The 14,959-nt window shown below is 46.1% G+C and overlaps 1 protein-coding gene across 2 annotated transcripts in view; it reads right to left on the bottom strand.

Moving 5' to 3' along the window:
• Positions 1-14,959, bottom strand: part of LOC124002203 (papilin-like) — a 131,200-nt gene that overhangs the window by 105,556 nt on the left and 10,685 nt on the right. For both annotated transcript variants that reach the window (XM_046309547.1, XM_046309548.1), the window contains exon 3: positions 5,764-5,867. In XM_046309547.1, the coding sequence (XP_046165503.1) occupies positions 5,764-5,867 (104 nt within the window). The remainder of the gene's footprint in view (positions 1-5,763; positions 5,868-14,959) is intronic.

The following is a 14,959-nucleotide window of genomic DNA, read 5'->3' as shown; positions in this document are numbered from 1 at the left end:
TCTCTCTATCCCTCCTCTCTATCCCTCCTCTCTATCCCTCCTCTCTCTATCCCTCCTCTCTCTATCCATTTACATTACATTTACATTTAAGTCATTTAGCAGACGCTCTTATCCAGAGCGACTTACAAATTGGTGCATTCACCTTATGACATCCAGTGGGACAGTCACTTAACAATAGTGCATCTAAAACTTAGGGGGGGTGGGGTGAGAGGGATTACTTAACCTATCCTAGGTATTCCTTAAAGAGGTGGGGTTTCAGGTGTCTCCGGAAGGTGGTGATTGACTCCGCTGTCCTGGCGTCGTGAGGGAGTTTGTTCCACCATTGGGGGGCCAGGGCAGCGAACAGTTTTGACTGGGCTGAGCGGGAGCTATCCCTCCTCTCTCTATCCTTCCTCTCTATCCCTCCTCTCTCTATCCCTCCTCTCTCTATCCCTCCTCTCTCTATCCTTCCTCTCTATCCCTCCTCTCTCTATCCCTCCTCTCTCTATCCCTCCTCTCTCTATCCCTCCTCTCTCTATCCCTCCTCTCTCTATCCCTCCTCTCTCTATCCCTCCTCTCTCCTCTCTCTATCCCTCCTCTCTCTATCCTTCCTCTCTATCCCTCCTCTCTCTATCCCTCCTCTCTCTCTATCCAGCTTACTCACATAATCATATGGGTTATAGACCATCATAGTCATCGTCAATACTCCATCACAACAAGCCACAACCACATGAGAACACAAGACAACACCCAACTTAAAAGATAGAGATCCTATTCAAAGTTAAAGTGCCACTCCCTACAATCTTGCCTGGACACAGTACAATCATAACCACATCCATAACTCCTGGGTGTTCTTTATAACCTGATATCATCATAACCACATCCATAACTCCTGGGTGTTCTATATAACCTGATATCATCATAACCACATCCATAACTCCTGGGTGTTCTATATAACCTGATATCATCATAACCACATCCATAACTCCTGGGTGTTCTATATAACCTGATATCATCATAACCACATCCATAACTCCTGGGTGTTCTATATAACCTGATATCATCATAACCACATCCATAACTCCTGGGTGTTCTATATAACCTGATATCATCATAACCACATCCATAACTCCTGGGTGTTCTATATAACCTGATATCATCATAACCACATCCATAACTCCTGGGTGTTCTATATAACCTGATATCATCATAACCACATCCATAACACCTCGGTGTTCTATATAACCCGATATCATCAAAACCACATCCATAACTCCTGGGTGTTGTATATAACCTGATATCATCATTACCACATCCATAACTCCTGGGTGTTCTATATAACCTGATATCATCATAACCACATCCATAACTCCTGGGTGTTCTATATAACCTGATATCATCATAACCACATCCATAACTCCTGGGTGTTCTATATAACCTGATATCATCATAACCACATCCATAACTCCTGGGTGTTCTATATAACCTGATATCATCATAACCACATCCATAACTCCTGGGTGTTCTTTATAACCTGATATCATCATAACCACATCCATAACACCTCGGTGTTCTATATAACCCGATATCATCAAAACCACATCCATAACTCCTGGGTGTTCTATATAACCTGATATCATCATAACCACATCCATAACAGCTGTGTGTTCTATATAACTTGATATCATCATAACCACATCCATAACTCCTGGGTGTTCTATATAACCTGATATCATCATAACCACATCCATAACTCCTGGGTGTTGTACATAAACTGATATCATCACAACCACATCCATAACTCCTGGGTGTTCTAAATAACCTGATATCATCATAACCACATCCATAATACCTGGGTGTTCTATATAACCTGATATCATCATAACCACATCCATAACTCCTGGGTGTTCTATATAACCTGATATCATCATAACCACATACCTAACTCCTGGGTGTTCTATATAACCTGATATCATCATAACCACATCCATAACTCCTGGGTGTTCTATATAACCTGATATCATCATAACCACATCCATAACTCCTGGGTGTTGTACATAACCTGATATCATCATAACCACATCCATGACTCCTGGGTGTTCTATATAACCTGATATCATCATAACCACATCCATATCACCTGGGTGTTCTATATAACCTGATATCATCATAACCACATCCCTAACTCCTGGGTGTTCTATATAACCTGATATCATCATAACCACATCCATAACTCCTGGGTGTTGTACATAACCTGATATCATCATAACCACATCCATGACTCCTGGGTGTTCTATATAACCTGATATCATCATAACCACATCCATATCACCTGGGTGTTCTATATAACCTGATATCATCATAACCACATCCATAACTCCTGGGTGTTGTATATAACCTGATATCATCATAACCACATCCATAACTCCTGGGTGTTCTGTATAACCTGATATCATCATAACCACATCCATAACTCCTGGGTGTTCTATATAACCTGATATCATCATAACCACATCCATAACTCCAGGGCGTTCTATATAACCTGATATCATCATAACCACATCAATAACTCCTGGGTGTTGTATATAACCTGATATCATCATAACTCCTGGGTGTTCTGTATAACCTGATATCATCATAACCACATCCATAACTCCTGAGTGTTGTATATAACCTGATATCATCATAACCACATCCATAACTCCTGGGTGTTCTATATAACCTGATATCATCATAACCACATCAATAACTCCTGGGTGTTGTATATAACCTGATATCATCATAACTCCTGGGTGTTCTGTATAACCTGATATCATCATAACCACATCCATAACTCCTGAGTGTTGTATATAACCTGATATCATCATAACCACATCCATATCACCTGGGTGTTCTATATAACCTGATATCATCATAACCACATCCATAACTCCTGGGTGTTGTATATAACCTGATATCATCATAACCACATCCATAACTCCTGGGTGTTCTGTATAACCTGATATCATCATAACCACATGCATAACTCCTGGGTGTTCTATATAACCTGATATCATCATAACCACATCCATAACTCCAGGGCGTTCTATATAACCTGATATCATCATAACCACATCCATAACTCCTGGGTGTTGTATATAACCTGATATCATCATAACTCCTGGGTGTTCTGTATAACCTGATATCATCATAACCACATCCATAACTCCTGGGTGTTCTATATAACCTGATATCATCATAACCACATCCCTAACTCCTGGGTGTTCTATATAACCTGATATCATCATAACCACATCCATAACTCCTGGGTGTTCTATGTAACCTGATATCATCATAACCACATCCATAACTCCTGGGTGTTGTACATAACCTGATATCATCATAACCACATGCATAACTCCAGGGTGTTCTTTATAACCTGATATTATCATAACCACATCCATGACTCCTGGGTGTTCTATATAACCTGATATCATCATAACCACATCCATATCACCTGGGTGTTCTATATAACCTGATATCATCATAACCACATCCATAACTCCTGGGTGTTCTATATAACCTGATATCATCATAACCACATCCATAACTCCAGGGCGTTCTATATAACCTGATATCATCATAACCACATACCATAACTCCTGGGTGTTGTATATAACCTGATATCATCATAACTCCTGGGTGTTCTGTATAACCTGATATCATCATAACCACATCCCTAACTCCTGGGTGTTCTATATAACCTGATATCATCATAACCACATCCATAACTCCTGGGTGTTGTACATAACCTGATATCATCATAACCACATCCATGACTCCTGGGTGTTCTATATAACCTGATATCATCATAACCACATCCATATCACCTGGGTGTTCTATATAACCTGATATCATCATAACCACATCCATAACTCCTGGGTGTTGTATATAACCTGATATCATCATAACCACATCCATAACTCCTGGGTGTTCTGTATAACCTGATATCATCATAACCACATGCATAACTCCTGGGTGTTCTATATAACCTGATATCATCATAACCACATCCATAACTCCAGGGCTGTTCTATATAACCTGATATCATCATAACCCATCCATAACTCCTGGGTGTTGTATATAACCTGATATCATCATAACTCCTGGGTGTTCTGTATAACCTGATATCATCATAACCACATCCATAACTCCTGGGTGTTCTATATAACCTGATATCATCATAACCACATCCCTAACTCCTGGGTGTTCTATATAACCTGATATCATCATAACCACATCCATAACTCCTGGGTGTTCTATGTAACCTGATATCATCATAACCACATCCATAACTCCTGGGTGTTGTACATAACCTGATATCATCATAACCACATGCATAACTCCAGGGTGTTCTTTATAACCTGATATTATCATAACCACATCCATGACTCCTGGGTGTTCTATATAACCTGATATCATCATAACCACATCCATATCACCTGGGTGTTCTATATAACCTGATATCATCATAACCACATCCATAACTCCTGGGTGTTCTATATAACCTGATATCATCATAACCACATCCATAACTCCAGGGCGTTCTATATAACCTGATATCATCATAACCACATACCATAACTCCTGGGTGTTGTATATAACCTGATATCATCATAACTCCTGGGTGTTCTGTATAACCTGATATCATCATAACCACATCCTAACTCCTGGGTGTTCTATATAACCTGATATCATCATAACCACATCCATAACTCCTGGGTGTTGTACATAACCTGATATCATCATAACCACATCCATGACTCCTGGGTGTTCTATATAACCTGATATCATCATAACCACATCCATATCACCTGGGTGTTCTATATAACCTGATATCATCATAACCACATCCATAACTCCTGGGTGTTGTATATAACCTGATATCATCATAACCACATCCATAACTCCTGGGTGTTCTGTGTAACCTGATATCATCATAACCACATCCATAACTCCTGGGTGTTCTATATAACCTGATATCATCATAACCACATCCATAACTCCAGGGCGTTCTATATAACCTGATATCATCATAACCACATCAATAACTCCTGGGTGTTGTATATAACCTGATATCATCATAACTCCTGGGTGTTCTGTATAACCTGATATCATCATAACCACATCCATAACTCCTGGGTGTTCTATATAACCTGATATCATCATAACCACATCCATAACTCCAGGGCGTTCTATATAACCTGATATCATCATAACCACATCCATAACTCCTGGGTGTTGTATATAACCTGATATCATCATAACTCCTGGGTGTTCTGTATAACCTGATATCATCATAACCACATCCATAACTCCTGGGTGTTCTATATAACCTGATATCTTCATAACCACATCCCTAACTCCTGGGTGTTCTATATAACCTGATATCATCATAACCACATCCATAACTCCTGGGTGTTGTATATAACCTGATATCATCATAACCACATCCATAACTCCTGGGTGTTCTATATAACCTGATATCATCATAACCACATCCATAACTCCAGGGTGTTCTATATAACATTGGCAATCTCACTATGTGACTTTCTGTCAAGCTAAACATTATGGTCCTTGTAAAACACAGCTAAGCTCTGTTGGAAAGACTATAGTGAAAGAGTAGAGTCACGTCCAACAAAGAAAGAAAGAAAGAAAGAAAGAAAGAAAGAAAGAAAGAAAGAAAGAAAGAAAGAAAGAAAGAAAGAAAGAAAGAAAGAAAGAAAGAAAGAACCAATCTCTTACCTCTGGGTAACACATCTCCTGGTTCTCATGGTAACCCCACTGCCACAGCTCCTGCTACATTCTCCATAGGGACTCCATTCCTCCCAGTAGTCCCCACTAGGCAGCTGGACATTTAAAACAACACATAGTGGTCGGAGTCTCAAATGGTACCCTATTCCCTATATAGTGCACTACTTTAAATGGCACCCTATTCCCTATATAGTGCACTACTTTAAATGGTACCCTATTCCATATATAGTTCACTACTTCAAAAGGTACCATATCCCCTATATATAGTTCACTACTTTAAATGGTACCCTATTCCCTATATAGTTCACTACTTTAAATGGTACCCAATTCCCTATATAGTGCACTACTTTGGACAAGAGGCCATAGGGCTCTATAAGACTAGGTTGCCATGTGGTAAAAGCTTCTGACTCCAGACCCCATATCCCCCCCCCTCTATCACCTACCTCACCACTATCCTGTCATCTACCTCACCACTATCCTGTCATCTACCTCACCACTATCCTGTCATCTACCTCACCACTGTCCTGTCACCACTATCCTGTCACCACTATCCTGTCACCACTATCCTGTCACCACTATCCTGTCACCACTGTCCTGTCACCACTATCCTGTCACCACTATCCTGTCATCTACCTCACCACTATCCTGTCACCACTATCCTGTCACCACTGTCCTGTCACCACTATCCTGTCACCACTATCCTGTCATCTACCTCACCACTATCCTGTCACCACTATCCTGTCACCACTATCCTGTCACCACTATCCTGTCACCACTATCCTGTCACCACTGTCCTGTCACCACTATCCTGTCATCTACCTCACCACTATCCTGTCATCTACCTCACCACTATCCTGTCATCTACCTCACCACTATCCTGTCACCAGTATCCTGTCATCTACCTCACCACTATCCTGTCATCTACCTCACCACTGTCCTGTCATCTACCCCACCACTATCCTGTCACCACTGTCCTGTCATCTACCCCACCACTATCCTGTCCCCACTATCCTGTCATCTACCTCACCTCTATCCTGTCACCACTATCCTGTCATCTACCTCACCACTATCCTGTCACCACTATCCTGTCATCTACCTCACCACTATCCTGTCATCTACCTCACCACTGTCCTGTCATCTACCTCACCACTGTCCTGCCATCTACCTCACCACTATCCTGACATCTACCTCACCACTATCCTGTCATCTACCTCACCACTATCCTGTCATCTACCTCACCACTGTCCTGCCATCTACCTCACCACTATCCTGACATGTACCTCACCACTATCCTGTCATCTACCTCACCACTGTCCTGACATCTACCTCACCACTATCCTGTCATCTACCTCACCACTATCCTGTCATCTACCTCACCACTATCCTGTCACCACTATCCTGTCATCTACCTCACCACTATCCTGTCACCACTATCCTGTCATCTACCTCACCACTGTCCTGCCATCTACCTCACCACTATCCTGTCATCTACCTCACCACTGTCCTGACATCTACCTCACCACTATCCTGTCATCTACCTCACCACTATCCTGTCACCACTATCCTGTCATCTACCTTACCACTATCCTGTCATCTACCTCATCACTGTCCTGTCATCTACCTCACCAATATCCTGTTATCTACCTCACCACTATCCTGCCATCTACCTCACCATTATCCTGTCATCTACCTCACCGTTATCCTGTCATCTACCTCACCACTATCCTGTCATCTACCTCACCACTATCCTGTCATCTACCTCACCACTATCCTGTCATCTACCTCACCACTATCCTGCCACCACTATCCTGTCATCTACCTCACCACTATCCTGTCATCTACCTCACCACTATCCTGTCATCTACCTCACCACTATCCTGTCACCACTATCCTGTCATCTACCTCACCACTATCCTGTCATCTACCTCACCACTGTCCTGCCATCTACCTCACCACTATCCTGTCACCACTGTCCTGTCACCACTATCCTGTCACCACTATCCTGTCATCTACCTCACCACTATCCTGTCATCTACCTCACCACTATCCTGTCACCACTATCCTGTCATCTACCTCACCACTATCCTGTCATCTACCTCACCACTGTCCTGTCATCTACCCCACCGCTATCCTGTCACCACTGTCCTGTCATCTACCCCACCACTATCCTGTCATCTACCTCACCTCTATCCTGTCATCTACCTAACCACTATCCTGTCACCACTATCCTGTCATCTACCTCACCACTATCCTGTCATCTACCTCACCACTATCCTGTCACCACTATCCTGTCATCTACCTCACCACTGTCCTTTCACCACTATCTTATCATCTACCTCACCACTATCCTGTCATCTACCTCACCACTATCCTGTCATCTACCTCACCACTGTCCTGTCACCACTATCCTATCATCTACCTCACCACTATCCTGTCATCTACCTCACCACTATCCTGTCATCTACCTCACCACTGTCCTGCCATCTACCTCACCACCATCCTGTCATCTACCTCACCACTATCCTGTCATCTACCTCACCACTATCCTGTCACCACTGTCCTGTCATCTACCCCACTACTATCCTGTCCCCACTATCCTGTCATCTACCTCACCTCTATCCTGTCATCTACCTCACCACTATCCTGTCACCACTATCCTGTCATCTACCTCACCACTATCCTGTCATCTACCTCACCACTATCCTGTCATCTACCTCACCACTATCCTGTCACCACTATCCTATCATCTACCTCACCACTATCCTGTCATCTACCTCACCACTATCCTGTCATCTACCTCACCACTATCCTGTCATCTACCTCACCACTGTCCTGTCACCACTATCCTATCATCTACCTCACCACTATCCTGTCATCTACCTCACCACTATCCTGTCATCTACCTCACCACTGTCCTGCCATCTACCTCACCACCATCCTGTCATCTACCTCACCACTATCCTGTCATCTACCTCACCACTATCCTGTCACCACTATCCTATCATCTACCTCACCACTATCCTGTCACCACTATCCTGTCATCTACCTCACCACTATCCTGTCACCACTATCCTGTCATCTACCCCACCACTATCCTGTCACCACTATCCTGTCATCTACCCCACCACTGCCCTGTCATCTACCTCAACACTATCCTGTCATCTACCTCATCACTATCCTGTCACCACTATCCTGTCACCACTATCCTGTCATCTACCTCACCACTGTCCTGTCATCTACCTCAACATTGTCCTGTCACCACTATCCTGTCATCACTGTCCTGTCACCACTGTCCTGCCACCACTATCCTGTCATCTACCTCACCACTATCCTGTCATCTACCTCACCACTGTCCTGACATCTACCTCACCACTGTCCTGACATCTACCTCACCACTATCCTGTCACCACTATCCTATCATCTACCTCACCACTATCCTGTCATCTACCTCACCACTGTCCTGTCATCTACCCCACCACTATCCTGTCACCACTATCCTGTCATCTACCCCACCACTATCCTGTCATATACCTCACCACTGTCCTGTCATCTACCCCACCACTATCCTGTCATCTACCTCACCACTGTCCTGTCATCTACCCCACCACTATCCTGTCACCACTATCCTGTCATCTACCCCACCACTGCCCTGTCATCTACCTCACCACTATCCTGTCACCAATATCCTGTCATCTACCTCACCACTATCCTGTCATCTACCTCACCACTATCCTGTCATCTACCTCACCACTACCTCATCACTATCATGTCACCACTATCCTGTCACCACTATCCTGTCATCTACCCCACCACTATCCTGTCACCACTATCCTGTCATCTACCTCACCACTGCCCTGTCATCTACCTCACCACTATCCTGTCACCAATATCCTGTCATCTACCCCACCACTGCCCTGTCATCTACCTCACCACTGTCCTGTCATCTACCTCACCATTGTCCTGTCACCACTGTCCTGTCACCACTGTCCTGTCACCACTATCCTGCCACCACTATCCTGTCATCTACCTCACCACTATCCTGTCATCTACCTCACCACTATCCTGTCATCTACCTCACCACTGTCCTGTCATCTACCCCACCACTATCCTGTCATCTACCTCACCACTGTCCTGTCATCTACCCCACCACTATCCTGTCATCTACCTCACCACTGTCCTGTCATCTACCCCACCACTATCCTGTCACCACTATCCTGTCATCTACCCCACCACTGCCCTGTCATCTACCTCAACACTATCCTGTCACCACTATCCTGTCATCTACCTCACCACTATCCTGTCATCTACCTCACCACTATCCTGTCACCACTATCCTGTCATCTACCTCACCACTGTCCTGTCATCTACCTCACCATTGTCCTGTCACCACTATCCTGTCATCACTGTCCTGTCACCACTGTCCTGTCACCACTGTCCTGTCACCACTATCCTGCCACCACTATCCTGTCATCTACCTCACCACTATCCTGTCATCTACCTCACCACTATCCTGTCATCTACCTCACCACTGTCCTGTCATCTACCCCACCACTATCCTGTCATCTACCTCACCACTGTCCTGTCATCTACCCCACCACTATCCTGTCATCTACCTCACCACTATCCTGTCATCTACCCCACCACTGCCCTGTCATCTACCTCACCACTATCCTGTCACCACTATCCTGTCATCTACCTCACCACTATCCTGTCATCTACCTCACCACTATCCTGTCATCTACCTCACCACTTCCCTGTCATCTACCCCACCACTATCCTGTCATCTACCTCACCACTATCCTGTCATCTACCTCACCACTATCCTGTCATCTACCTCACCACTATCCTGTAATCTACCTCAGCACTGTCCTGTAATCTACCTCAGCACTGTCCTGTCATCTACCTCACCACTATCCTGTCATCTACCTCACCACTATCCTGTAATCTACCTCAGCACTGTCCTGTAATCTACCTCAGCACTGTCATGTCATCTACCTCACCATTGTCCTGTCACCACTATCCTGCCATCACTATCCTGTCACCACTATCCTGTCACCACTATCCTGTCACCACTATCCTGTAACCACTGTCCTGCCACCACTGTCCTGTCACCACTATCCTGTCACCACTATCCTGTCACCACTGTCCTGTCACCACTATCCTGCCACCACTATCCTGTCACCACTGTCCTGTCACCACTGTCCTGTCACCACTATCCTGTCATCTACCTCACCACTGTCCTGCCATCTACCTCACCACTGTCCTGTCACCACTATCGTGTCACCCCTATCCTGTCACCACTATCCTGTCACCACTGTCCTGTCACCACTGTCCTGTCACCACTATCCTGTCATCTACCTCACCACTGTCCTGCCATTACCTCACCACTATCCTGTCACCACTATCATGTCACCACTATCCTGTCACCACTATCCTGTCACCACTGTCCTGTCACCACTGTCCTGTCACCACTGTCCTATCACCACTATCCTATCACCACTGTCCTGTCACCACTGTCCTATCACCACTATCCTATCACCACTGTCCTGTCACCACTGTCCTGTCACCACTATCCTGCCACCACTATCCTGTCATCTACCTCACCACTATCCTGTCATCTACCTCACCACTATCCTGTCATCTACCTCACCACTGTCCTGTCACCACTATCCTGTCATCTACCCCACCACTATCCTGTCATATACCTCACCACTGTCCTGCCATCTACCTCACCACTGTCCTGTCACCACTATCGTGTCACCCCTATCCTGTCACCACTATCCTGTCACCACTGTCCTGTCACCACTGTCCTGTCACCACTATCCTGTCATCTACCTCACCACTGTCCTGCCATTTACCTCACCACTATCCTGTCACCACTATCATGTCACCACTATCCTGTCACCACTATCCTGTCACCACTGTCCTGTCACCACTGTCCTGTCACCACTGTCCTATCACCACTATCCTATCACCACTGTCCTGTCACCACTGTCCTATCACCACTATCCTATCACCACTGTCCTGTCACCACTGTCCTGTCACCACTATCCTGCCACCACTGTCCTGTCATCTACCTCACCACTATCCTGTCATCTACCTCACCACTGTCCTGTCACCACTATCCTGTCATCTACCCCACCACTATCCTGTCATATACCTCACCACTGTCCTGTCATCTACCCCACCACTGTCCTGTCATCTACCCCACCACTGTCCTGTCATCTACCTCACCACTGCCCTGTCATCTACCTCACCACTATCCTGTCACCACTATCCTGTCACCACTATCCTGTCATCTACCCCACCACTGCCCTGTCATCTACCTCACCACTGTCCTGTCATCTACCTCACCACTATCCTGTCACCACTATCCTGTCATCTACCTCACCACTATCCTGTCATCTACCTCACCACTATCCTGTCATCTACCTCACCACTTCCCTGTCATCTACCCCACCACTATCCTGTCATCTACCTCACCACTATCCTGTCATCTACCTCACCACTATCCTGTCATCTACCTCACCACTATCCTGTAATCTACCTCAGCACTGTCCTGTAATCTACCTCAGCACTGTCCTGTCATCTACCTCACCACTATCCTGTCATCTACCTCACCACTATCCTGTCATCTACCTCACCACTATCCTGTAATCTACCTCAGCACTGTCCTGTAATCTACCTCAGCACTGTCATGTCATCTACCTCACCATTGTCCTGCCATCACTATCCTGTCACCACTATCCTGTCACCACTATCCTGTCACCCCTATCCTGTAACCACTGTCCTGCCACCACTGTCCTGTCACCACTATCCTGTCACCACTATCCTGTCACCACTGTCCTGTCACCACTATCCTGCCACCACTATCCTGTCACCACTGTCCTGTCACCACTATCCTGTCACCACTATCCTGTCATCTACCTCACCACTGTCCTGCCATCTACCTCACCACTGTCCTGTCACCACTATCGTGTCACCCCTATCCTGTCAACACTATCATGTCACCACTATCCTGTCACCACTATCCTGTCACCACTATCCTGTCATCACTGTCCTGTCACCACTGTCCTGTCACCACTGTCCTGTCACCACTATCCTGTCACCACTGTCCTGTCACCACTATCCTGTCACCACTGTCCTGTCACCACTATCCTGTCATCTACCTCACCACTGTCCTGCCATCTACCTCACCACTGTCCTGTCACCACTATCATGTCACCACTATCCTGTCACCACTATCCTGTCACCACTGTCCTGTCACCACTGTCCTGTCACCACTGTCCTATCACCACTATCCTATCACCACTGTCCTGTCACCACTGTCCTATCACCACTATCCTATCACCACTGTCCTGTCACCACTGTCCTGTCACCACTATCCTGCCACCACTATCCTGTCATCTACCTCACCACTATCCTGTCATCTACCCCACCACTATCCTGTCATATACCTCACCACTGTCCTGTCATCTACCCCACCACTATCCTGTCATCTACCTCACCACTGTCCTGTCATCTACCCCACCACTATCCTGTCACCACTATCCTGTCATCTACCCCACCACTGCCCTGTCATCTACCTCACCACTATCCTGTCACCACTATCCTGTCATCTACCTCACCACTATCCTGTCATCTACCTCACCACTATCCTGTAATCTACCTCAGCACTGTCCTGTAATCTACCTCAGCACTGTCCTGTCATCTACCTCACTACTATCCTGTCATCTACCTCACCACTATCCTGTAATCTACCTCAGCACTGTCCTGTAATCTACCTCAGCACTGTCCTGTCATCTACCTCACCATTGTCCTGTCACCACTATCCTGTCACCACTATCCTGTCACCACTATCCTGTCACCACTATCCTGTCACCACTATCCTGTCACCACTGTCCTGTCACCACTATCCTGCCACCACTATCCTGTCACCACTGTCCTGTCACCACTATCCTGTCACCACTATCCTGTCATCTACCTCACCACTGTCCTGCCATCTACCTCACCACTGTCCTGTCACCACTATCGTGTCACCCCTATCCTGTCAACACTATCCTGTCACCACTATCCTGTCACCACTGTCCTGTCACCACTATCCTGTCACCACTATCCTGTCACCACTATCCTGTCACCACTGTCCTGTCATCACTATCCTGTCACCACTGTCCTGTCACCACTATCCTGTCACCACTATACTGTCACCACTATCCTGTCACCACTGTCCTGTCACCACTATCCTGCCACCACTATCCTGTCACCACTGTCCTGTCACCACTATCCTGTCACCACTATCCTGTCATCTACCTCACCACTGTCCTGCCATCTACCTCACCACTGTCCTGTCACCACTGTCCTGTCACCACTATCGTGTCACCCCTATCCTGTCAACACTATCCTGTCACCACTATCCTGTCATCACTGTCCTGTCACCACTGTCCTGTCACCACTATCGTGTCACCCCTATCCTGTCACCACTATCCTGTCACCACTGTCCTGTCACCACTGTCCTGTCACCACTATCCTGTCATCTACCTCACCACTGTCCTGCCATTTACCTCACCACTGTCCTGTCACCACTATCATGTCACCACTATCCTGTCACCACTATCCTGTCACCACTGTCCTGTCACCACTGTCCTGTCACCACTGTCCTATCACCACTATCCTATCACCACTGTCCTGTCACCACTGTCCTATCACCACTATCCTATCACCACTGTCCTGTCACCACTGTCCTGTCACCACTATCCTGCCACCACTGTCCTGTCATCTACCTCACCACTATCCTGTCATCTACCTCACCACTGTCCTGTCACCACTATCCTGTCATCTACGCCACCACTATCCTGTCATATACCTCACCACTGTCCTGTCATCTACCCCACCACTATCCTGTCACCACTATCCTGTCATCTACCCCACCACTGCCCTGTCATCTACCTCACCACTGCCCTGTCATCTACCTCACCACTATCCTGTCACCACTATCCTGTCACCACTATCCTGTCATCTACCCCACCACTACCCTGTCATCTACCTCACCACTGTCCTGTCATCTACCTCACCACTATCCTGTCACCACTATCCTGTCATCTACCTCACCACTATCCTGTCATCTACCTCACCACTATCCTGTCATCTACCTCACCACTTCCCTGTCATCTACCCCACCACTATCCTG

The sequence above is a fragment of the Oncorhynchus gorbuscha genome, linkage group LG17 (assembly GCF_021184085.1).
Source record: "Oncorhynchus gorbuscha isolate QuinsamMale2020 ecotype Even-year linkage group LG17, OgorEven_v1.0, whole genome shotgun sequence".
Lineage (NCBI taxonomy): Eukaryota > Metazoa > Chordata > Actinopteri > Salmoniformes > Salmonidae > Oncorhynchus > Oncorhynchus gorbuscha.
This window is presented reverse-complemented; position numbering and strand designations above follow the sequence as displayed.